The sequence below is a fragment of the Neolamprologus brichardi genome, chromosome 9 (genome assembly GCF_056152115.1).
Source record: "Neolamprologus brichardi isolate AB-2024 chromosome 9, ASM5615211v1, whole genome shotgun sequence".
Classification (NCBI taxonomy): domain Eukaryota; kingdom Metazoa; phylum Chordata; class Actinopteri; order Cichliformes; family Cichlidae; genus Neolamprologus; species Neolamprologus brichardi.
Window position 1 is genome coordinate 32766952 of NC_142112.1, and position 23977 is coordinate 32790928.

At 43.2% G+C, this 23977-nt stretch overlaps 1 protein-coding gene across 6 annotated transcripts in view; it reads right to left on the bottom strand.

The window, feature by feature from the left end:
- The window catches only part of drosha (drosha ribonuclease III), a 146820-nt gene that overhangs the window by 9499 nt on the left and 113344 nt on the right, over positions 1–23977 (bottom strand). For all 6 annotated transcript variants that reach the window (XM_087846311.1, XM_087846310.1, XM_087846309.1 and 3 more), the window contains 6 exons: positions 18884–18989; positions 17597–17738; positions 11820–11902; positions 10179–10282; positions 6542–6634; positions 5502–5548 (listed from right to left, as the gene is read on the bottom strand). In XM_087846311.1, coding sequence (XP_087702437.1) covers positions 5502–5548; positions 6542–6634; positions 10179–10282; positions 11820–11902; positions 17597–17738; positions 18884–18989 — 575 coding nt within the window. The remainder of the gene's footprint in view (positions 1–5501; positions 5549–6541; positions 6635–10178; positions 10283–11819; positions 11903–17596; positions 17739–18883; positions 18990–23977) is intronic.

Here is a 23977-nt window from a genome sequence, read left to right on the forward strand (position 1 = left end):
AAACTACTGACTGACACCATGTTTACTGACACCACAGACTAAGGGTGTCGAGGCAGTTTCTCCATAGATTTCCACAGAACTGGACTTAACTAGAGGAGTCACCCTCTGCTGGTCATTAGAGAAAAATGCAGCTTTAAAGCACGTCTGCACTGGCTTCCTTTTTTAAATATAAACAGCTGGAGGTAGAATCTGTGATGACAGATCAGCTCCCGTTTAGGAGCTCAAGAACATACACTGGTCTATCACCATTCAGCCAAAGCTCAGGCACAATAGACCGAGTCCATCACCTACAGCTCACACGCACAACATCAGTCAACAAGCCAATAGTGTGCCTGTATAGCAGTGCTGATGAAGGGATTTTCCCATCGTGCCAAAGGCCAAACAAAAGATTCAAGCCAGTGAATGGAGATCCTGCATACTGTACTTTACTTTGCCTTTTTCCATCCAGTGCTTTTATCAAGAGATTAAGGGTTTTAGAGAGAGCTAAAGAAAGAATGCAGCTCCCCTTCCAGCTACTAGGCAGATTGAGGCTCTTATTTAACAGATACCGTATTGTTTGAGAAACAAGCAGCTGTGAGGAAGCTGGGGAAAAAAGCGGCAATGGGAGGGGCTGAGCCACAGAGAGATGGGAGACTTTAAACAGGCACTGTACTATCTGTAAGGATGAATGATAAATGCTTAAGCCGTTTCCATGTATATTTGATGTCGCCTTAGACCTAACGGTGCATGGTGCATGGAGCCCCAGGGCCTCAGAAACACTGCACCACCGGCTCCTTCTTTCTCTCCTTCCTCACGTCGATTTCGTTCGCCTACCTGGCTGCGCTCAGCTCGATTTGTTTGCACTCATGTTTCTCCCAGTCTGGGCCTTGGTTAACATTTAATTCTACCTTGACAGACACAGGCAGGAGACTGTCAAAACGCGGGCCATCAAATAATGAAATGTGAATCAGCTGAGCCACCAGCGGATCAGCTACAGACAGCACACACACCAAATATTGGGGCCCGGTCTCTTTAATGAGCTCTGAGCTGTCTGACTGAACACAGCCATGTCTCTCACCTCTCTGACACCGCTGGAGCCGCCGATTCTGTCAGGCAGGAAAAGCTCTGCAGCAGAAACAAAAAGTTCAATCCCGCTCAAAGTGCTGCTGATACTCGAGGAGGCTTTAAATAAAACATGGAAATGAATCCTGACACGTTGCGTCGAGTTGTTTTCGATCCGAGAGTAACACAAGGTAGGGCTGTTGTACACGAGGAGTAATGGTGTAAGCCAGTACTGCACTGAGGGCCAATAAGACAATCAATGACGAATTACATGACACCGGGGCTAATGTCCTTGATTAGTCTTGCTATGCGAACAAATGAAGCGAGGCTCTTGACAATCACATGAGAGACAATGCGGCTCCAATAGGAGTTGATGCGTCAGGCGGTTCTGCAGCAGATGAGCTCCAGTCTCATTATACAAGCTCATGGTCAGGAGACACACAAATCCTTCAAAGTGTGTTTGAACCCTGCTGACTGACCTTGCATATTTAGCTTAACAAAAAGATGTCCAACAATGGAATTAATGAATTTTCACTATGATTTCCAATACCAAAGTAATTCATTTAAGCCTGAACACTAAGTTATGAATAATAAGGAATGATCAGCAGACTATATTTCATTTGAAATAAATATGACCTTTAATTAATGAGGCTTATCTGTGAAAGATGGAAGCGATTGGACTTAAAACAAGCAACAGTTCACTGAAGTTTTTACAGGCAGGTTTAACTGCAAGGATTTTCATTATTCATGGTCTTTTAAAACCATTTCATCAACATTAGTTCTCACAACTCGTGTCTTAAACGACTACAATTAAGAATACCTCCCTGTAACGCAGCTATTATCTACAGTGCTGTGCAAAAGTCTCGAGCTTGAGCTTCTTTTGCTTTGAGCAACAGTTCTTCAGGGTTTCTTTAGACATTGGCAGCTTTTCACTTATTTTCAGTCCAGGCCTTGTACCTGACCACTTTCACAGGAATGTTTTTGTGTACACATAACAGCGAACTTAGCAAAGAACCCATTTTAAATTTTATCTTTAGACACTTTGTTACTACCGGCCTGTCACAAAAACACAATTTGTTCCCATTTCTTTAGCTGAATCTCTGAAAAATACCAAAGATAACACAGTTTGACAGGCATAAAATAGTATTTTTGTACCAACAAGGTGATTCCTGAAGAGCTATTAGCTAAAAACTTGGCATATCTCAGCATCGTGCGCAGAGCGTCCCCCCCAAAAAAATTTGTAGAAACTTGACAAGTGGAGGACAAAAGAAGAAGCGGCAGGCATAAAAAACCCATCTACGGCAGAAGAGCTGAAAGTCATGTCCTTAAGAAATGAGAAAAGATTCAGAATGGCTGTCACAAAGTCATTCTTAAGGAAAGGGAGCAGAGAGAAAAGACTGAGGTATGCCAAATTACACAAGAGCTGGACTGAAAATCAGTGGAAACAGGTCTGATGGAGTGATGAGTCGAAATTAGAAACTGTTGGTTCAAATCATCATCAATACGAGCTCAGGAGAGAGGTACAACACTGTTTACAGCAGCAGTCTCCAACCTTTTTTGCGCCACGGAGTGGTTTAATGTCAGACAATATTTTCACTAACTGGCCTTGAAGGTGTCGCGGATAAATACAACAGAATAAAATGATACGACCAAGACAAACACCATGTTATTTTGTAAATATAATAATAAACGCGAATTGACTGTCTAATAACTTTATTAGCAATATGTCTGTGAAGGTTCTCAGTCATCCAGGTCATCGTAGTCAAAGGAGCTTGCAAAGAAAAGCGCTGGACTTCTTTAAGTTACTTGAAGACATTTCACCTCTCATCCAAGAAGCTTCTCGGATGAGAGGTGAAATGTTCAAACGTCTTCAAGTAACTTAAAGAAGTCCAGACGCTTTTCTTTGCAAGCTCCTTTGGCAACTTTATTAGTAGCGTCCTCCTGAAATGCGCCAACAACATTGAGAGTAACATCCTCTTCTCCGCCCCTTAATGCTCTCTGGTTGCTATGGTAATGTGTAAATATTTCTTTCAAAATAAGACATGCAACTACAACACGGGAAAAGACCCAGGGAAACCGAGTTAGCAATAAAAACCCTGAAAACCGTAAATTTCACACCTGAGCCTCAACTCTTGCGCCCTGGTACCAAACGACTCACGGACCGGTACCGGGCTGTGGCCTGGGGGGCGGGGACCGCTGGTTTACAGTAATGTATAAAACACAGTGGAGGATCTGTCATGGTTTGGGCCTACGTTTCAGCCAGTGGTGTTGGGGCTTTTGTCAAAACTAATGAAATTATGAGCACGACAAAGAACAATCAGATTTTGATCCACCGTCCAATAGCATATGGAAAGCATTCGATTGGCAACAGCTTTGTGTTTAGGCATGAAAAAGATCCCAAACACACTGATGATGCTGTAAAATCATGCTCAAACAGGAAAACACACAATGGAGCATCATCTATTGGCCACCCCAGAACCCAGACCTCAACATTACTGATGCAGTGTGGTGTCACGGTAAATGGTAAATGTATTTGTATAGCGCTTTTACTAGTCCCCCCTAGGGACCCCAAAGCGCTTTACACACCCAGTCATCCACCCATTCACACACTGGTGGAGGCAGCTACAGTTGTAGCCACAGCTGCCCTGAGGCAGACTGACAGCGAGGCTGTCATATCGCGCCATCGGCCATTCTGGCCATCACCAGTAGGCGGTAGGTGAAGTGTCTTGCCCAAGGACACAACGACCGAGACTGTCCGAGCCGGGGCTCGAACCGGCAACCTTCCGGTTACAAGGCGAACTCCCAACTCTTGAGCCACGATCGCCCCCGTCATCTCGTCAGACAACAGAACAAAAGGCAGCCATCATCCAAAGAAGAGCTTTGAATGTCCTTCAACAATCCCACAGAACTATTCCTGAAGACTACTTGAAGAACTGTCTAAGAGAGTTTGAGCAATGCTGAAGAATAAGGGCAGTGATACCAAATACTCCATGCCATTTTGCAAACAAAATATAAAATGAGAGGTGACTCAAAATCTCTGCAGAGTTCTGTAAATGTTCTTAAAAACTGCTCAGAGTATCATAACAGACAGGTCGGTGTGAGCAGAGAGTACATCAAGCTGACAGCTGACTTGTAAATTAGTGGGTTTAAATGAAGTGACGGTGCAAAGTCAAACAAAGCTCTAGAACTGGAAGCTTTTTTTGCGCCAAAGGAAGGAAGACTTGAAGAGATGATTTTAAATTACCTGACCTTTTAAAAGGCATTGCTAATCTAGTCACATGAAACAGCAATTTATGAGGGGGGAAATGTTCATTTACTAGGAATGAGCATCTATCAATCATGGTGACAGAGGTGTACACTGGGGAGAGGAAACGGGTGGAATTAAGGGAGGGAGGATGACACAGGAGAGAGACTGTGTGCTCTGAACTACGCCCCCTGATAAGGAGGGAGGGAGGCGAGGGAAAAAGGGAGCCAAAAACAGAGGGAGAGAGGGAGGCTGAGAGAGCGGCTTTAAATAATAACACGCTAATGCTAATGTTTCATAAAAAGCTAAAGCATGGGTGCGCAAACAGTATCAATCACAAGTGGCTGGAGGCCTCATTTAGAAGCCAAATGAAATCAAAGTTTGACCTTTCTGCCCTCTGCGAGTTCCACAGGCCTGTTCCAACAAAGCCATTTGTGTTCACCTCCAGCTAATTAGTTGAGTAAAGAACAAATTGTACATTTGATTAATGTGGTCACACAGTTAGCAACTGAACCTGGTCCAAACATTACAACCAAACTCTTTCCACTCTCAGTTTAATGGAGGTTATTATGCCCACGTACTTATGCAGAGTATAGGAAGCAAATTGGAGGTGTTGGAAGAGGCTCGTGGATGTGTTTCTGAGAGCCGTGTAATTGTATTTTTTACTTAGCGGCGAATGAGACGTTACCTGTTTTCCTTAAGTGGCGTTTGATGAAAAGACAATGACAAGATGGAAAACAGCCAAGGAGTGAAGCAGCACGTAGGGGGACGCGTCAGCTGCACTCCTTCAAATCTGAAGAGGAGCGCTGAGCATAAGAGAGCGTGCAGCCTCGCTCTCGTGATCTCTAAAAAGCGCTTGAAAACAACATTTTTAAAAAAATGCAAACTTTGCATGGCTCTCGAAACAAACTTGCCGCCGTCCCCCGGGGATGATCGACGTGGTCGAGGATGCTTAGCTTCCCCCGTCTTTGTTTTATTGCTTCTCCATCTCTGGCTAGGCCCCATGCCTGTGCTCTGGGCTAGCACTTCAAACAACCTAATGTCCTATATGTTGCAGCCAACCGGCTGGTCAGGCCACAGCTCTCTGCCAGCCATCTTGCATACTGTACAGCCAAAGCTAATATTCAACACTGAGGCAAAGCATGTGAAGGGCTTAAAGTGTGAAAACGTTTATGTGTGTGTGGCGAGGAGAGGTCTTTGTTGCCGAACAACTCACATTTCTCCAGCGCATCCATCGCAGCTCCCATTTCTGCCTGTTGGATGCTAGATTAGAAATTTTTTTTTAAAGAAAAGGAGACAGAGAAAGAGAGAGAAAAAGGTCTTTAGCATATTTAAAATGTCCCTTTTTTTGAATTCCTGTCAAAAAAGAAGAAGAAGAGAAAAATACCCCACAACCAATATTGAGAGGATTATCAAAAGTGCATTATATTTGTTTTCCAAGGAGCCCTTCTTCGCTAACAATCTCAGGTAACACGGTGCACGCATTTCCAAAAGGTAAGCCTATCGGCGGCTCTACGCTGGGCACTGTTTACTCCTGCAATTCACCGTCCCCTCCGTATATATTATGTGGTGTGTGATCATAGCCCAGCAGTGGAGGTGGCTGGGAGCTTAAGTCATGTAAATACAAAAACAGTAAGCTGCCAAAGATTCTGTGGAAGGGACAAACTTATCGCCAGCTTAGTGCAAGAGAGAGCGGTTTCAAGTAGGGGGTCGTGGAGGGGATTTTCACATGTGTGTGTGTGTGTGTGGGGGGGGCGAAAGATGTTTGATGGATTTAGGTTTCATTTCTCGCAGGCTCAGCTGCAGCTTTATCGTCAACCCCTCCAACCCCGAAAAGGCCTCGGCGTAGAGATTCACTTTCTTTATTTTACAAAAGCATGAATATGCGAACACACACAAAAGGTGTGCAACTCAACACTGAAGGGGGGGTTATAATAAAAATAAATAGATATAATGTGTGAACACAATAGCTCAGGTAGACCTAAACACAGCCCCGGCAGCAGCGCCGCCTCGTCAAGCTCTGCTCGGCAGAAAGTGATATTTCCATAACAGAATTTACATCGGATCGATAACGGATCGATTCATTTTCATGATGCATAATGTCTCTCGCAATAAAATAGGCCAGCCAGAGCTTAATTGCTATAATAAACGCCATCAATAAAGCGCAGCCATTATTCTGGAGCCCATTAGCGGTGCATTGAGAAGGAGAACGCCTTGTCTTGTTTGTGTCTTATTATATTGTACCATCTTACTCACCTTGGGCCTTTGCCACAGCCGATTCGCTCTCCTTTGAAATACACGGCGACGGTGTAAATGCGCGCGTGCGACGGCCCCACCGTCTGCAAGGTCCTGCAAAATGCAACAGAGGAAGGAGGGCAGAGTTTAGGAATAATAAGAAAAAGAGAAGCACAAGGACACTCGGGGACACCGTCCTTCAGAGAAATACAAAAAAAGTTTTGAATTGGAACAAATGTAATTCGACTAAAGAGCGCTCTTTGAGAAGACGCGCAATCCATCTGAGGGACACACAAACAATTTTTAAAGCCTCCCAAAGTCCCCGCACTCATCTTCTGACACCTAGATCTGAAGAGGAGTGTGGGGAAATAAATAAATAAATAAGTGACACATTGAGAGAGGAACTGAAATAAAAGAGTGACAACAGTCTTTGAGAGACCTGCGAGTCTTCGGCGCGCTAGAAGGGTAAACAATGAAAACGCTAAAGAGGGAGCGATGACAAGAGACTATCACTGAAGTAATTTACAAATGTACCTCATTTAAAAAAGACGAAGAAGAAGAAGGAGCCAGATGTTGACTTTGTTTTATTTCTGCAGGGACATGTGTACAAGACAGTTGTTTGAAATGTTAACATTAGCATAAACATCTCAGACCCAAGCTGTGAGTCACCTAAATTATTCACAGACAATTTACTTATTTCAGGAGAGCAAATCCATTTTTAATGCAACGTGGTCACTTATGACACTTTATCAATAATTCAGCCCCCCTTTCTCGCTTACAAATGAAGAAGCACGTAGCATGTGCCGAGCAAATAAGACTCCTGCGTGCGCTGCTTTAGCCGAATCTCGACGGGGAGAGCGTGTCACTTGGAATTATCGCGGCGCTAAAATAACACAAAAGGAGACGGAATAAAAGGGAAATCTACGGGGCCGTCGGGAAGTCGTTGGCGCTGCGTTCATGCTAAAAGCTACTTCCAGACTGAGGCCACTTTCTGTACAGCGCGAGATGGGTGTATATGTGCGCTCCCTGGTGTGTCGAGATGTACAGGAAAGTGATAGAGCGCGGGGTTGAGGTGTCGATCTGTCATCAGCCAGGCACATTCACCAGGGAACCTTTAGCAGGGGGCTCGGTACATTAACTCCTTTCCTTCTCCTTTTTTTCCCCCGTCCTTTCCTGCCTCTTTTGGTAATTTAGTCTCTTTCTTTCCAACTCACACCCTAGTCTCACTCTGTGTTTCTCTACCCTTGACGCTTGTAAACAAATCCCGCAGACTTCGAAGACAGACAGCAAGACAGATTCGATGCCGAACAACTGCTCCATGAAATGCTATGAAAGTTGTATGAGTCTGGCTTATCGACCAACAGGGGTCAGGTCATCTCACGAGGTGGTCAAAGGAATGCTCAATATTACCAGCTGCTACTGTGTATACATCAAACAAGGGGAAAGAAAGAAGTAATTACGCTCAAGGATGGGAGGGGAAGCCTTCCATTCATCAGAGGCTGGGTTTTATGTAAGCTTGTGTCTCCTGTACATGTGGGGCTGTGTGAATTGTTGAAATTCAGGTCACTCAGGAGCTCTATTTGTTTCTCCTTCACGTTCTTGTGGGCAGTGGACTTGGGGAGGGAAGTGTTGATTGCGGTGTCAGAGCTGTGCTGTGTCAAAAAAAAAAAAAAAAAAAATCGCCATTCGCTGGGCAGATAGACGGAATAACAAACACGGGGGACTGGAAAGACGATTAAATAAATACAAGGGAAGAGAGACGGGGAGGAAAAGGGGACAGATTAGATGCTGAATTGTGGAGTTCATTGTACGCCGAACCGCTCCGTCTCCAACCACCCGTGAGCCTCGAGACGACCCCCTCTTTTTTTTTTTGTTCTGAGAAAACTGTGTTTGCCAGCTTCCAGTGGTGACACAAACACTGCATCGTGGCAGCTCTCAAAAGCTTTCTGTCAAATGACACTTGCTCCTTGGCTTTTTTGTCAAATAAGAGATCGTTTTAGTTATCTTTTCTTTTTTCCCATCACAACAACAAAGACCTTTACACAGTTGTTCAAAATGATGACGAGTAGTCTTGTAAATTATGTTTGTGCCAGTTCATTTCCCTGAATTTGTGCTGCAGCCCACGTGATGCCTGACCCTTCTGGACTGCAGAGTTGGGCTCACACTAAAGAGACTGATCAAGTGTACGGTGCAACCATGTGTATACACACTTAGATTAGATCTTTAATCTCAAAAATTGAATTTCTTCCCATTGCTAATAAGATGTCATGTTCAAATTCAATATGTATTTTATGCTTAAAATGTTTAAGTAAGTGGCAGCACTTGAATGTATCTTAAGACTGCTTAAAAAAACTTGCAAAACTATAAATGGCTACTAGATTAATCGAAATATGCAGCTATAAAAAAAGTTAAAGGATTCATCACTGTATATAAGCCATAAAAGATTTGAAACTGCTCTGAAAAATGAATGGCAAAATAGCTTAAATAGCGTGAAGTAGTGTTTAGTCAGTTTGAGCGTAGTTAAAGATGAAGATAAAAATCCTTGACCATGTGTGCCTACAATTCTAAACATAAAGAAGCAATAACCAAAACAGCATTTACAAAAGAAAAGCACAAAAAAGGGAGAAAGGGTATCCTTGCTGCACAGCTTTCTGCTAGTTCTGCAGAAAGCTATGTTTAGACATAAATGCTAATTCGGCAAGTTAGCCACCCAGAATCCGCTCAGTAGGTCTGCAAACAATTAAATCAGTTAGCAGGCAAGCTACGGTTAGCAAGCTGTGTGACTCTGTTGTGTTTTATAACATTTGCTGATAAAGACATTTTACAATGAATGGCTATTTAATGAGCACTTTGGTTGAATTAGCTGATGTTATGTACTTTGCTAAGTTAGGTAGCTGCCTTTTTTCAGTATCTTGGTAGGTAATGTTAGCTTGCCTGTGAACCAGGCTGGATGCTAACAACCTAGCTTAACCATATGTTAAGTTGAATGAATTCAAAGCTATTTTCAGCTGCTCCCTTATTCACAAGGAGTCCTCCACAGCAGGTAGCTCGGTACTGTTTGATTTGTGTCTCCCAGAATCACACTGAGGGACTTTTACTTGCTAAACAAATGTGCAAACCATGTTGAGTAGCTAGTTGGGCTAACTCCCAGGGGTTGGTTAGGTAATAAATCACTATTGGATAATTACTTCATTAGCTAAAGTTACAAAATAGCCAATATGAAATTCAAAACCATGTTTTAGGTATTTTAATTAGCTTTAGCTTGTTTTCTCATAGTTTTTACAATCAAAATACTATAAGTCATGAGAGTTTTATTGTTTGTTTTTGTGCCCATGTGAAGTTTTTGATTAAGTTTTTTAAGTTCAAAGAGCTGTTTGATTCTTGACATTAGTAGAATTCTTAACTTTATTGATTCCGTACTGAATTGCCACTATGATGAAGCCTCGAGTTGAACAGTTGTCTCTGTTGTATGGTTTATGTCAATGAAGAGTGTGGCTTTCAGGTAAGAAACTTGCCTGATGGGGCCAAGAAATTATAACTGTTTAGTTTGTATTTAAATATAAACTAAGCACAAAAGACTAACCTCTAATCACACACTGGCACTTCTAGATAATGCGGAAAGAAATTTATGCAAGCCTCGGTAATATGGTGGCCTTACTTGTAGAGTGGGATATCAGGCTCCTTGCCCTCCGTTCTCAGGGTCAAACAACACTGCTGCAGCTGAGACTTGGGGTCGTTCCAGTCCTGGTTCAGAATGAACTCCTGCAACACACAAACAACACACACACTTGTGACCAAACTATCTCTCTTCACCCACTCATTTCAAAGAATCAGAAACAATGAAAATGAACTGTAGTAACAACCGTTCTCCTTCACTCCTTCATGCTTTTATTTCATTCCTGCCATCTCCAAGCTTTTACCCCCTTTTGGACTTATTTGCGCTCTCTCTGACTGGCTCTCCATCTATGTCTTGGCGGTGAGCACAAATCACAGGCTACTTAAGACAAAAGCCAATCCCCGGCCAGAAATAAAGAGCGTCTGGGAGTCTCCCAGGTGTGCAGCTCTGATACATTTCTCTTATCCAAGGGGGACTTCTAAAAGCCCTTCCATTAACAGGGAAGCAGCCTTGTCATAAAAAGGCAGACTTTGAATCCAGAACTGTCTGCTCCTATTAATTTTCTACAAAGAGTGCTTCTGCTTCTCTCTCGCTTTGCAGCTCCCTCGCAGCCCCTCCATCTCTACTGTTCTTGCTTTCGTGCTTTGCTTCCCCTTCTTCCTCCTTTCCGGTTTTCCTCTCTCCGGGGGGCGTCCACACTCCTTTCGCTGAAGGCTGAGAAATTTGGCTGTAGCTTATAGCCTACCTCTTGTACATTTCGAGTGCGGTGATGTATTCACTCTCATGCAAACACCTTAACATGCATAATGGAGGGAAGAAGAAAAAAAAACTGCGAACATAAGGAAAGGAGCATTTATGTTCCCGGTTTTGCTTCTCTATTTCCATCTAAATTGGATGAAGCAGCACAGTTTGCAACACTGTGGTTTCCAGAGGGCTATGTAGGGAGACATGCTGGCTGTTTCACAACTTTTCTCTTGGAAGTGGAAATGAGGTGCTCTCTTGCAGCGACCATGACGCAAAGCTCAGCTCCTCTAGAGCTGGGGATTCTCCCTGGAGAGGCACACCAAGACAGCAATTAGCATGGCATATCAGACCGCTGCAGCAGCTTCACAAGGAGAGGTCCGCGCTGTGTGGGAAACTCGTACACGAGCACGCGCGTGTGTACGGACGCCCGGTTTCAGTTTGTGTCTTTTCACTGCAGCAGCGGTAATAAAGGGAAAAACGGAGCTCTTCTATCTAAACTTAGACTTGAGCACTTAAGGATATAATGCCCGTCCTTCCTTAGGCGCATCTCGCCATTGAAGCTTTGACTGAAGCCTACTTATTCAGCTCTCGCAACGCTCCAGAAGTGGATACCGTCAGCAACTTCAAGCACTTCTCGGATCAATAGAAAAACACAGACGACTAACATTAACAAGCCAATGCATGCATCCCAACGCCGTTGAGATTCCCATTAAAGATGACTAAAATAGCCACCCAAGCCGCCATTGTGAGAGGCATTCAAAAGCCAAGCACCACTTCAGGCCTCGCGTCGATGCTAGTGCCATTAGGGCCCTGCCATTAGCGCCCCTCCTCATCATCATCTCCCCCCGGTTCGCTCGTTCTCCGTCTCTCTCTTAGGTGCTTGGCTCAGCAGCTCATTGATCAGGTGCGAGTGGTGAACGGCTATCAATAGGGACTCACCTTCAGTCGAGGGAAAAAGCAGACGTTCATGAATGTGTGCACGTACTCCAGGTCTTTATCAATGTAGAGAGCTGCGATGAAAGCTGCGAAAACAAAAGAGACAGAACGCCTTTTTAAATGAGAAAAAAAAAAGGAGGTGGGTGCTTTGCTTTGTTTAACAATGAGCTCCATTTCTGCTTGTGTAGTAAATAAAACATTAACAAAGACCAGAAGAGAGACCAGAGGAGCGGCCTCCCTCGGCGAGGGACGTGATGTTAATGTTAACAATTGGAAAAGATGGCTCTGCAGCCGACTGTCCTTTTCTATCACACAGGAAATTGGAACTACAAGGGCCACACAGAGTTCAGAGAAACATGTCATATATAAGATAAAATTGTATGTCAAGCTGAATAAATAACTGGCGGCCTAACTGCTCTGAGAAAAGAAAAAAAAAAATGTAAGCAGAAGGTGCTGGGTGTCATCTTCATCTCATGGCTGTCCCTTTGTTTCCCCCTTCTATTAGATGCCACTGCATTCACTCATCCCTGTGACTAAGACAGTGGGACATGAGAGAGAAATAATAGGTAATATATTTCAGGAGGCCAGTGAGGGCCCGCTGTAGCTGCAGGGCACAACCGTTCATATACAGAAGAGCTGCACTCATCTCCAGCGCTGCCCCGCGTCCTCTTCCCGTGTCATCAACTCTGCTCCGCTGCAAACTTTTGAGGGATGATTTGAAAGGCAAATGACATGAAGCCCCGTGTTGTTTTGTGATTCATGCATTATGGACCGTCTATTGAACGCTGGCCTGAAAAACATTAGTGCTTTTTAGTCTTTTTTTTCCTCATTTAATCTACCAAACTGGAATGGCTCATTTTCTATTCCCTTTGTATCACAGTTCCTGTCCCTGCCTGCTCCCCCCGTTGGCCTAATGTGGACCGCGAAAGGTCTCCTCCAATTCTCTGCTTCCATTCTCCCTCTGCATGCAAATCCCTGCGCTCATGTTCAGCTTATACCTTCCTATAGTCCACCATGAACTTCCTTTAATTGCAGGATTGAAATCAAGTGAATGTTATCTCTAGCTTAATTTATCGGATTTGATGTACACCTAGGTGCTTGAGGGTTGAGGGACATTTATATGTGATGGGTAGGCGATGAAAAAAAACTGTTACAGCCCAATCAATACTGGAATTTATTAAGGGCCAAACCCTCGCAGATAAGCTGATCTGAACACCAGCTCACGTCAGCTTATAAAGCGTTTTATTTAAGCTCCTCAGGCCTGTCTGTGCAAGCCGCTCAGCAACCCCCCTTGAGTAGGGCTGTATCGGGTATCAACCATAATCAAATTTAATGATCAATTTAATTAAAAATACAGTGAATCTGCCTCGCTGTCGTTTCATTTGGCATCTTCATTTATAACTTGTAAGACAGACATGTATATTTCTGACTACTGGCTTGATTTTTAAACGAGAGCTTGATGTTAGTGCACTTGCAGAGGCCTTTGTTTATTTCATCTTCTTATCTCCGCCCCCCACTGGGCGCTATCGTGGGTGGAAAATTCTGCTGTGTGTGCGGAGATCATGACACAAAGCGGAGAAGACAGGAATGAACTATTTTAAACACAGAAAATAGACTGGATGAGTTAGGAGAACTATAGGTCTAAAGTAAAGAAGTAAAGAGCCGTGCAGATGTTATATATCTGTTTGGGCTGACATCCGTCCACTTATGTTAATTAATTGCAATAAAGCCATTTATCGTACAGTATGTCAACATGTAAGTGTCTCTTCATGCTGGAAGTGAGAAATAAACTCTTTTCCCTGCGTGTTGTGGACTTTTTCTGTGTTTGGGTCACACATTGTACATTACGGTGGGTGGATAATGGGTACATGTTAACCTCCTCTGCCTCCCACACAGGTGGTGCTATCGGTCATCAGCGATCGTCCAGAGGGACAATAGGATGATCGGACTTTGGAGCACAAAGCCCAACCCACCCTCCACCTCAGGTTCTCTATTTAACCCTTTAAAGCCGGTCTGAGAGGGCACGCTCCGTTTTGCGTAACTATTTTTAAATCCCTGTAGAACCGGAACCACGTAAGCTAGCGCAATAATTTTTTTTGCATATGAAACCGAAGGAGTTGTACTTACATCTTATGCCATCAGCTTGTCCTCGGTCACAGTTTCCTTCCACATACAGCTTTGCAAAAACTGCATAAAAAGCACTTGCAGCAACAAAAACATAATATTCCAGAAACACGCTTTGCCGATCCGATCAGTTGTTTGTAACACTTGCTATGTTAGAATAGACGTCAGCGCGAACTATCGCATGTCCGCCATTACCTGCCCGAAACCGGAAGTGACATCATTTTCGCGGAAATGTAGTTTTTTACCATCAGGGCCTCATGAGCATATACTTGTGGTTTTAAAAGTTATCTTTGACTTTATGACTTTCTGTGTTGTTTCTGGGATGCTTAGGACTCAAATTGCACTGATGGAAATAGTTTATTTTGATGCATATGCTGCTTTTTTGCAAATTTGCATTATAATATTTATTTTAGTTTTTCCTGCAGTGTATAAAAATTGGTGTATTTCAAAAATAAAACTATAAAGACACTCAAAATAAATTTCCTGTGGTGGGAAACTATTTTTTGCAACTTTTTTGTATTTACAGTTTTGAGGGATAAGCCTCTTAAATTTCTCTAACTAGAAATATATGTTAAAAAAACAAAAACGATTTTCAATTTTTTTGTAGTTTATTGCACTTTTTTGCAATTTATGTAATTACTATGCACTTAATGCAGACATATTATTAAAATCTAGGCTGTAATGGTTGTATTGATGTATAGCAACTTGAAATGCTCCCAAAAATGGCACTACAGCATATAAAAATATAATATAAGCTCTGGCGGACTTGGTTCTATGGTAGGTCTTAAAGGGTTAAAGAACCACATCTACTGTCATTAATGCTCTGCTCCTGTTTGCCATGGATGTCTGTGGAGGTCCGGTCCCCCAAAACGGCGCCGCACCACCAAATTTAAGTTGCTGCAGGTAGAATAACAATCCTCTTACTGTTTAATGATATGCACTTGTGCTACTATATCATACGAGTTTAGTATGTTTATGTAGAAAATCACATTTTACATGTGAAAAAATAAATCTGTCAGCGTAATGCAGTGGACGAAAGTATCGAGCACCACGGAGAGACAGCTTCTTAATGGCCTCCAGCATATATTTCCCATACAGTAATGGCATGTTTCCAATACGTTACTATGGGCTGATTTATTTGCCTAGTTGCTTGTTGGCTGTTTCCTGGTCGTGATGGAGAGCGGCCTAGAAAAGGGCCATGGATTTCTAATTCGCTTGTCAGAAAAGAGTCTCAAAAGCACCGGTGACACGGGCTGATCCCTGACAGGCTTCCCACCCACAAACTCTACCAGATGAGTTTGACAGAACAGAAGTACCACACTGATGGACTGAACTCTCCTCACTGTGGCAGCACCTTTGTTTACACCTTAAATAGCAGGTAAAATTAACATAGGTCCTTATCACCAGAGCCACAGTAACAAGACTAAAATGCACAAATATGACCAAAATCATGAAAACCAGGTGGTCCAACACTAATTATATTATACTCGTACTTATTATAATTTATACATACTAAAATAGATTTGAATGACAGTGGCAGGTGCTGCCTACTCACTGCCAGCGCCCTGGGGCACATTATTTTTCACTTCTTTGTTATTTCTATTTTTCTGTTTAGCTAATCATTAAAAACAAACTCACTCTTTGTGTAAACACCAGAGAGACAAAAGCACAAACCCACCACTTTTGAAGCACATATATTGGCTGTATTTTCAGCGTTTTAATCTTTAGTTGTGAGACACGCTGTCATGTGTGGTGTCAGTATCCATTTCCTGGTCATTTCCACACAGAATCCAGTTGCAAATCGTGGGGATTAACTGCCCACTGCCACTGATAATAACCAGAAATACCAAAATGTCTATTAAAGCAGGAGCAGAATAATCCAACTGGACAACTCACCGATTGTTTTATGCTTAGCTGTGGCCCCATAAACATTGCAGAGAACACAAAAATAGCTGCCATGGTAAGAAAACTCTATTATCTATAATACTGCAAGTAATATGGCTCGTTATGGATATGTATGAATGAAGTCGTGGGCCATATCTAAGAGACAGAAAGCCATCTCTATAACAGACTGAAGAGCACAGTGATATTACAAACTCCATGTCTGGAAAAGACTTTATATTGGTGGTGCTATTTAAGCTGCTTTGCATCCCACCTGTACCCCAGCAGCAGGCCAAGTGGGGTAATCCAGACATTCAGCAACAGTTTCCAGACTTTCCCAAGCCAGATGAAATATATCATATTTCCAGCGGGTTTGGGTCCATCCAGAAATCCTCCAAAGCAGCAGTTCCCAACCTTTTTTGCACCACACACCGGTTTATGTCTGACAATAGTTTCACGGACCAGACTTTAAGGTATCGCGAATAAATACAACAAAATAAAACCGGTACCTCAAAAAAAGAAGATTTATTCCTAACACATGGGAAAAAACCTAGGCAAACCGAGTTAACAATAAAAACAATAAAAACCATAAATTTCACACCCGAGCTTCAACTCTCGGGGCCCGGTACCAGTCCATGGGTTGGGGACCGCTGCTCCAAAGGGAAGTGCACAGGAGGCATCCTAAGCAGAAGCTTGAGTCACCTCAACTGACTCTTTTCAACAGAAAAGAGAAGTGCGTCTACTGTGACCTGCTATGGCAGTGGTGTCCAATCCCAGGCCTTGAGGGCTGGTGTCCTGCAGGCTTTAGATGTGTCCTTGATCCAACACAGCTGATTTAAATGGCTAAATTACCTCCTCAACATGTCTTGAAGTTCTCCAGACGCCTGCTAATGAACTAATCATTTGATGTAGACCCAGGGTGAGATCTAAAACCTGCAGGACACCGGCCCTCGACGCCTGGAGTTGGCCAAGCCTGTTTGCTAAGGTATACTGACTCTTATCCTGGCTGCAAAAGATTCCAGTGCATTTAAAGGTTGAAGGCCAAGCTCTGATGAAGATAATGAAAAACAAAAAAACTAAACAAAACGGGATTGGTTTTTTTGAGGTTCTCGAGATAGATGGACAGGATCAGCCCCCTCCTACCTAGGGCTGATCCTGTCCATGAATATCACAAACAGGATAGGAAATAAGGGGGAGTCCTAGAGGAGTCTGACACTCACTGAAAATATGCTCGACTTTATGCCAGAAAGAGCTCTAACTTTAGTTATACAAGAACCTGATGGGCTATAAAAATGTAATTTTGGGGAGTGCGGTCATAAACCTCGTCATGTAGACCTGGTGGTCAAACTCCCATGACCCATCCAGACTGCAGTTCTGATGAATCCAGTGATATTGCATACATTTATTGTACTGCAAGTCACATACTGGTAAAAAAACACAAGTCTTATTAAGCTGGCAGAACCACAAGCCAATTAATAGCTCATTAATTATGAGAAAATCTAGCAGCTGTAGCAGGAAGATTAAAAAAGCCCAAAATAAAAACTACAGCGGCACACAGGGAGCATTTTCCAGCCTCTTAAGCAGAGAAGTGACTTTGTTTGACATCCACCACAGAGAGAACAAAGAAATCAATAATGTTACACCATGCTGCCATCTTAAACTGCACATTCTGAAGAGACATACAAGAAAAGGAGTCGGGTCTATAAACGTCTATAAAGACGGTCTTTCTAGTCATTTTAGATTTGCAGGGATGAATCAAAGAGCTGGGAACCTACACTCCAACAAGTCGGCCAGAGTCTTGGTCCGCAGCGCGACCGGACGTTTGGTTTTGTCGTTGGTGATGGCGAACTCCTGCATTCCCAGCTCCTCTGCCACTTTGGCCTGCGTGCGGTTGTTTACCAGCGAGCTACGGAGGAGCTGCGGGCGAACAAACAGAGGATCGCATTTTAAAGTCCGCCTGTCAGAACACTGGAAACACCAGAGAAAGATCCACAGTGCAGAAGTACACAGAAACATCAAAATGGAAGGGAAACATGAAATAATTCATCAAAGACAGACATGGTTACGCTGAATAAATGTTTCAGGGTGATTGCACGTTAGTCTGTTAAATATTGCATTGTGACTTGGAGCTGAGCGCCTTTACAACATGTTAGATTGGTTGAAGTACATTTAAGTCCCTAAAAGGAAAAACAAAAACACTTTAAATATAGCTACAAGATGTAAATGGAATGCAATATGACTGAATGCGTCTTGCTGTGATATGCCCTCCTTAACAGTACACACGCAATCACAACTGGAGCCACAGAAACACGCACTAGTTGAATGGGCACTTTTTCTTCCTCCCGATTTGAAATCCATTTCAGATGTACCCCGTCTTGACTCTTGGGCATTGCTGGAGCTTTCAGTGTCTAAACCAAAGCTCGCTGGATGCTTTTACAAAAATTACGTCATGAAATATCCATAAAAAATAAAAATAAAAAAATAACTACAGAGGTTCTTATTCGGTTTTTAGACCAGCTCAATCCTTGCAGCCTCCAGCAGTGGGGTCCCTCTGAAGAGAAGTGCTGACGCTCGACTAAAAAGACGGCGCCGCAATGCTGTTAGACGCCGTCGGAAAATGGACTCGCGTGTTCAAAGTGTGATCATTTGCTTTGTACCTGTGGTACAAGCCGTGCAGGTTCGCGCGCACGCGACTTTATTTTTCAGACACTTGACAGCTTTTGCAAAAATGTGCCAACAAAGATGTGTTGCTGAAAACCACTGAACAGTTCCGTCTCATGACAATACCCATCACGAGGAGTACAGTAAACATACAGGCACAGCATGAGGGGGGTGAGTGGAAGAGAGCTGTGGAAGCAAAAAGGCAACAAAAAAAGAGGAAGATCACAGATTTAGGAGAAGGGAAGAAGGTGGGGAAAGAAATATCACCCCTCAAATGATGGAAAAGGCAGGAGACGGTGGAATAAAGACCAAACACGGGTGTAAAAGAGGAAGATGTGAGACGTACATGGCTGCAGGTGGAAAAAAGCCTTAGGGGAGTGTTTTAAGTGATTTGATCTTACTGTTAAATGTCCTTCATGGTGGTCAGGAAAGTGGATGAAGAGATATTCTGTGGCTACCAGCTGCATGATGGAGTCTCCCAGGAACTCCATCCTCTGGTTGTGGCCCCTGGATAAGAAAAATAAAGGTACAGCGAGTGGGGTAAACAGAGGCGAGGCATGGAGAGAAAACACAAGGTTAGCGAAGGATAATGTGGGGAATGAAACCATATGTGGGATGGGAGGAGGGTTAAAAAAAGGGGGGAACAGGGAGCGTTTCACATGAGGTCATTCATGTACACATCAATGGGGCATGAAAGGCATCGCGCTCTCTCGACAAATCTACCGAGCTTTTAGTCTTTTAACAGAAACGGCAAAGTCGGCTGATGTACATTTCATGGGTGGCCTCTGGGAACAGCTGCACTGACAGGGTGTGTGACAAGTCGGAAGCAGCCTGAAGTAGCAGGCCCTTATGAAGAAATCCTTCAGCTTTGATTGCAATTCAAATTTAAAGGTAAGAAGAAGAAAAAAGAGAGAAAAGAAAAAATTCTGGTGCACCTGCAGGAGAGCCTGTCAAAAATCCTAAGCCTACAAAGGCAGCAACTGTGCGCGCAGCTTTAGAGAACATCTTTTAACCCTCCAACAATTCCTGGAAAAAGCTCATGGCAGCACTGTGATACTGTACATCAGCTCCCTGCCTTTCTCCACCACCAGTGAAAAGCAGGGAGGATACTGTAAATCCCCGCACAGTGTTAGACAGGGCAGGACGAGATGGGTGTGAGGGGGGGTACGCAACTGCTGTTGCTGCTGTAATGGTCATTAATTAAACAGAATTATAGATTAGCATTGCAGATGTGGGCTGGTGCCATGCCAGGCAGGCAGGAAGCGTCGGGTAGGGTGGGCGTGAGCGAGCGCCATGCAAGCGGGGAGGTATATTCAGCAGCAGAGCGCATATCCATCTATAGCTAAGAGCTCCACGCAGGAGGGGAAGTCTGAAGATGAGAGAGGAAGATACGGAGGGAGAAGACGAGGAGGTGGTTGACATCAAAGAGAGAAAAAGGCCAAAGTTTATTGTCCAATTTTTAGCGCTTCTGCCTTTTATGAGCTGCCGCCAAAGAGATCTGAGGTTAAAACAGAGCGAAACTGCAGTTAAAGCCTATTAAGCAGAAATGTGTCCGTCTAGATTTTTGATTAAAGTCTTCATTTGGTTTTTCTTTCTTCTTTTGACCAATTGTTTATCTTGAGGCGGCTGTGGTTCAGCAGGCAGAGCTGGCCGCCTGCCAATCGGAAGGTCGGTGGCTCAATCCTCGGCTCCTCCAGAACATATATCAAAGTGTTCCTGGGCAAGATACCGAGTCTGTGTGTCTTTGTGTGTGCGCAAGATAGTTAGAAAGCACTCAAAGGCATGGAATAAAGTGCTGCGCAAACGCGTGTGAATGGATGAAATCGGCTTTGAGTGCTCAGGTAGAGTAAAAGTGCACTATATAAGTACCGGCCCATTTACCATTTACAATGAAAAATATACACTAGAACTGTTGAACTGGACCGACAGTTCAATGCATCACCATGTATGAGTTTATTTAGAAAAGTATTATCAAGTGTCATCCTTTAAAAAAACGATCGTACAGTGTTGAAGTTTCCGCTAAGCCTTTACACCTGTGTAGTTGGCTTTGGGGTGTAATTATAATAATAATAATATCGCGCCATGGGCCCCTCTGGCCAACACCAGTAGGCGGTAAGTAAAGTGTCTTGCCCAAGGACACAACGACCAGGACGGAGAGCCCAGGGATCGAACCGGCGACCTTCCAGTTACAGATGTGCTTGGCTGCATGGCTGTTCATTTCCAATCACACCCTGAAAGTCACCACATGCACTTGTGACTCAATATGTCTGAGATCTTATCCAGTGTGCCCAAACACTTTTAATTTCACTTTGTGGATGTAAAAAAACCCATAAAAAACACTTTCAGTGCACTCGGTGCCAACAGTTCAGGTTTGTGGTTTTCTGGATGTTAAAGTAGAATTTTGGAACGATTCGGTCACGACTTCACGGCGCACAACCCCGTGAATGTCAAACAAAATGGTGAGCATGCTCTTGGTTGCACTCCAGGCTTAATGCATTTCCTTTGAGCTTGAACACTAAAGGCTGCTGTTTGGTTATTGAGTTGTAGCCAGAAACCCAGATCTCAGCATCGCTGATGATCCTTGACATGAAAGTTTGGTCAGTTTAACAGAAAAAGCTCTCGGAGGCCTGTGGTGAATTTCAAGTAGTAAACAAACTACTTTCAGGAAGAGAGGTAATATTAGCAGCCATGCTGGAAGCACTCTACAGGTGCACAAGGAGGGAAACTCATCCAAACTTGAATCTGAAATCATTTCTGATTTTTCTAGAACAGCAGATCTTTTAACTCCATATTTTGCCTTCGCGCCACTGAGGTCATCCACCCAAGTGGGTCTCTCCTAACCTAAAACCTACCTAAAAATGAACGGCGACTGGGCCCGGACCTGCCTCGTAGAAACCCGTCTTGACAGATGTCAATTTTTTTAATCAGTTCTAAAAACTGCTTTTGTGTCCACTGTGAAAGTTTTGTTGCTGCTCTTTTGTTTTAGCTGTTATGTGTATTGTTATTTATTTTATTATTTGACTTGATGATGGTAGAAGCATAAGAAGTAGGAGTGCTAACTTCAAACTACAACAACAGCATAATGTTGCCGCCTTCACGTTTAATCGATTTTCCTCGTAACTCTTTATTTTAACTTTACTTGTCACTCAAACTCCTCTTAAATATGTAAATCTTTAATACAAGAAAGAAGAAACTGATTTGAATTGTTGCACACTCAAAGAACTTTTTGATATCACTGTGTATCCGAGGCCCAGGACAGAGCTTCATTAGGAGGGAAGGGACACTGCCTAATGCAGACTCCACATTAAAAATAATCACAGAGCTTCTTAATGAAAAGGCTCTGCTGCAGCTCATGAGAGCGTGGAGAACTGAGGTGGGAAAAGCAGGGGGACGAGGGGAGGGGAACAAAGACCAGAGCTCAGTCAGGTTTCATCCTGCACCTCAGCACTGTACATGTGCACACGTGTGGTAAAAGGCTCAAAATCTATCACGTATACCGTTTGAGAGCTGAGTAAAACCGGGGATGCCAGAAAGAATGTGGTGGATAGGAGACGATTGAAAAGGTGTAGTGTGAGCTAATTTCACATCCAATAGGAGGAAGAGCGGGAAGGCAAAGAGGGGAGTGACAGTGAGAGATGAAACGGAAAAAAAGGCAAGAGATGGGGGGGAAAAGAAGAGATAGAGTAGGTCAAAGAGGAATGCGTCGCCGTGTGAAGCGGCACAAAGAGCCATCCCTTATTCACTTCAACAGCAGAGGCACAATGCTCCAGTAAGGTGGGGGAAATTGAAGTAAAGTGTGGAGCCGAGGTCTTTATTCGCCTTTGACTTTGATCTAAAATACCTTTAACAGGCCCTCTGAAGAGGCGGCGACAGGCTGCCCGCTCCAAAAAAGGGGCAAGCGCACCATTTTTAAAGCCTATTTTTCTCTTTTTAGGGAAATAATGTTCTTGTTTCATATGTGCATGCTTGTGTAAGCTTCAGATGTGTAATCGCCAACTACTTCTGACAAAGTTTTGCTTTCGTTGGGGGAAACTGGAGCGGCCACTTTGGACTCCGAACGTAAGGAAACTGAGTGATTTTAGGCAACCGGGAAAAAAAGGGGGGAGACCATTTGCACCACATGAAAAGAGCAGCTTTAATTTAAAATGACTCTCTGACAGAAAGAAATCTCAGGGTCTCTTCTAGCAAAGCTGCACTGAACAGAAAATGAAGCTGGAATTAAATTTATATAAAAGCTTAATTTACAAACTATTTAATAAATTATGTAATGTAACAGGCTGAAAGCTTGCATTATTTGAGCTCATCTTATTCAATCTCACGGTCAGGAAATTCTTTATAGGAGATCATGCAAGTGGAATTCTATTTGCTTAAAGAGTCGTCACTGCTCAATGTTATTTTTTAATTTCTATTTGCAAACTAAAGTAAATTGCAAATTCCTGTTACGCGTTGGCTTACATCCATCGCATACATACGCAGTGAATGCTTACATTAAACATGAAGCCCAACACTTCTCAAAGCATCTAAAGCTGAGAGGTTTTGTAAAAACCACATCAACATAAACTTAGGTCCATAGTTTTTGGGTGAAGGCACAATTTGGGTGAAGGCGCCTCGGTGCACACCACCATTTTAACCCAGGCAATCAAGATGTGATTGAAGTGCCTCTTTAATGCAAGGAGCTCAAGGAAAGTATTGCAGAAATTACAGCCAATTTTAGACACACTCTCCATTTTTCTTAAGGCTGAAAAGCACCTGGACACTTCACTGACGACCACTTTTATGGTCATGCAAGGCCTGTTCAACTTTTTCCATTAAAAATCAAGCAGATTAAAGATTTGCAGTTCGTTTGGTAGTTTCTAACTGGAAATCTAAAATAAGACGAGGCCTTAATTCGACTGAAAAAACAAAGTAAACTTATGAGAGAGGCGGCAAAAACAACAGGAGCGGTTAAATCAGCAATCTGATGAAGGGTTGAAGAGAACGAAGGTGCTGGCCGGCTCAGCAACACCAGTGCCTTTGACTTAAACCGGCACTGGTCGAAGATAAAAGTAGAAATATTTAAGTATGAGTGACGTGAGGACTTATTTCAGTTAATTCAATTATTTTTTTAAACGCCAAAGAGCTCACAGCATTGTTTTGGGAGGGGAAACCCCGTCACGCTACAAACCTTAACACAAGTCCTGAAAGAATATTCGACAAAATTCGGAGAGCTTTTAGAGCTCTGTAGTCCTTTTGTGTAACTGACTCATGGATAACATTCAGTGTTTGGCTGGTTATTGAGAGTTTCTTCTCTGTTTTCTTTCTGCTGATATTAATGCTTTTAAGATGATAACAAAGCTTTTGGTGAAGAAGGTGTTCTGGATTCAGACTGCTCTAAACAGTCAGCTTTGTTCGCTCCTGGGTCCGTACATCATCGATGAGATCCATGAAATGGTCATCTCTGGCGCACAGCAACCCAAATCTTTTGTTTATAAAGGGCAGCCAATCAAAACTAAGCT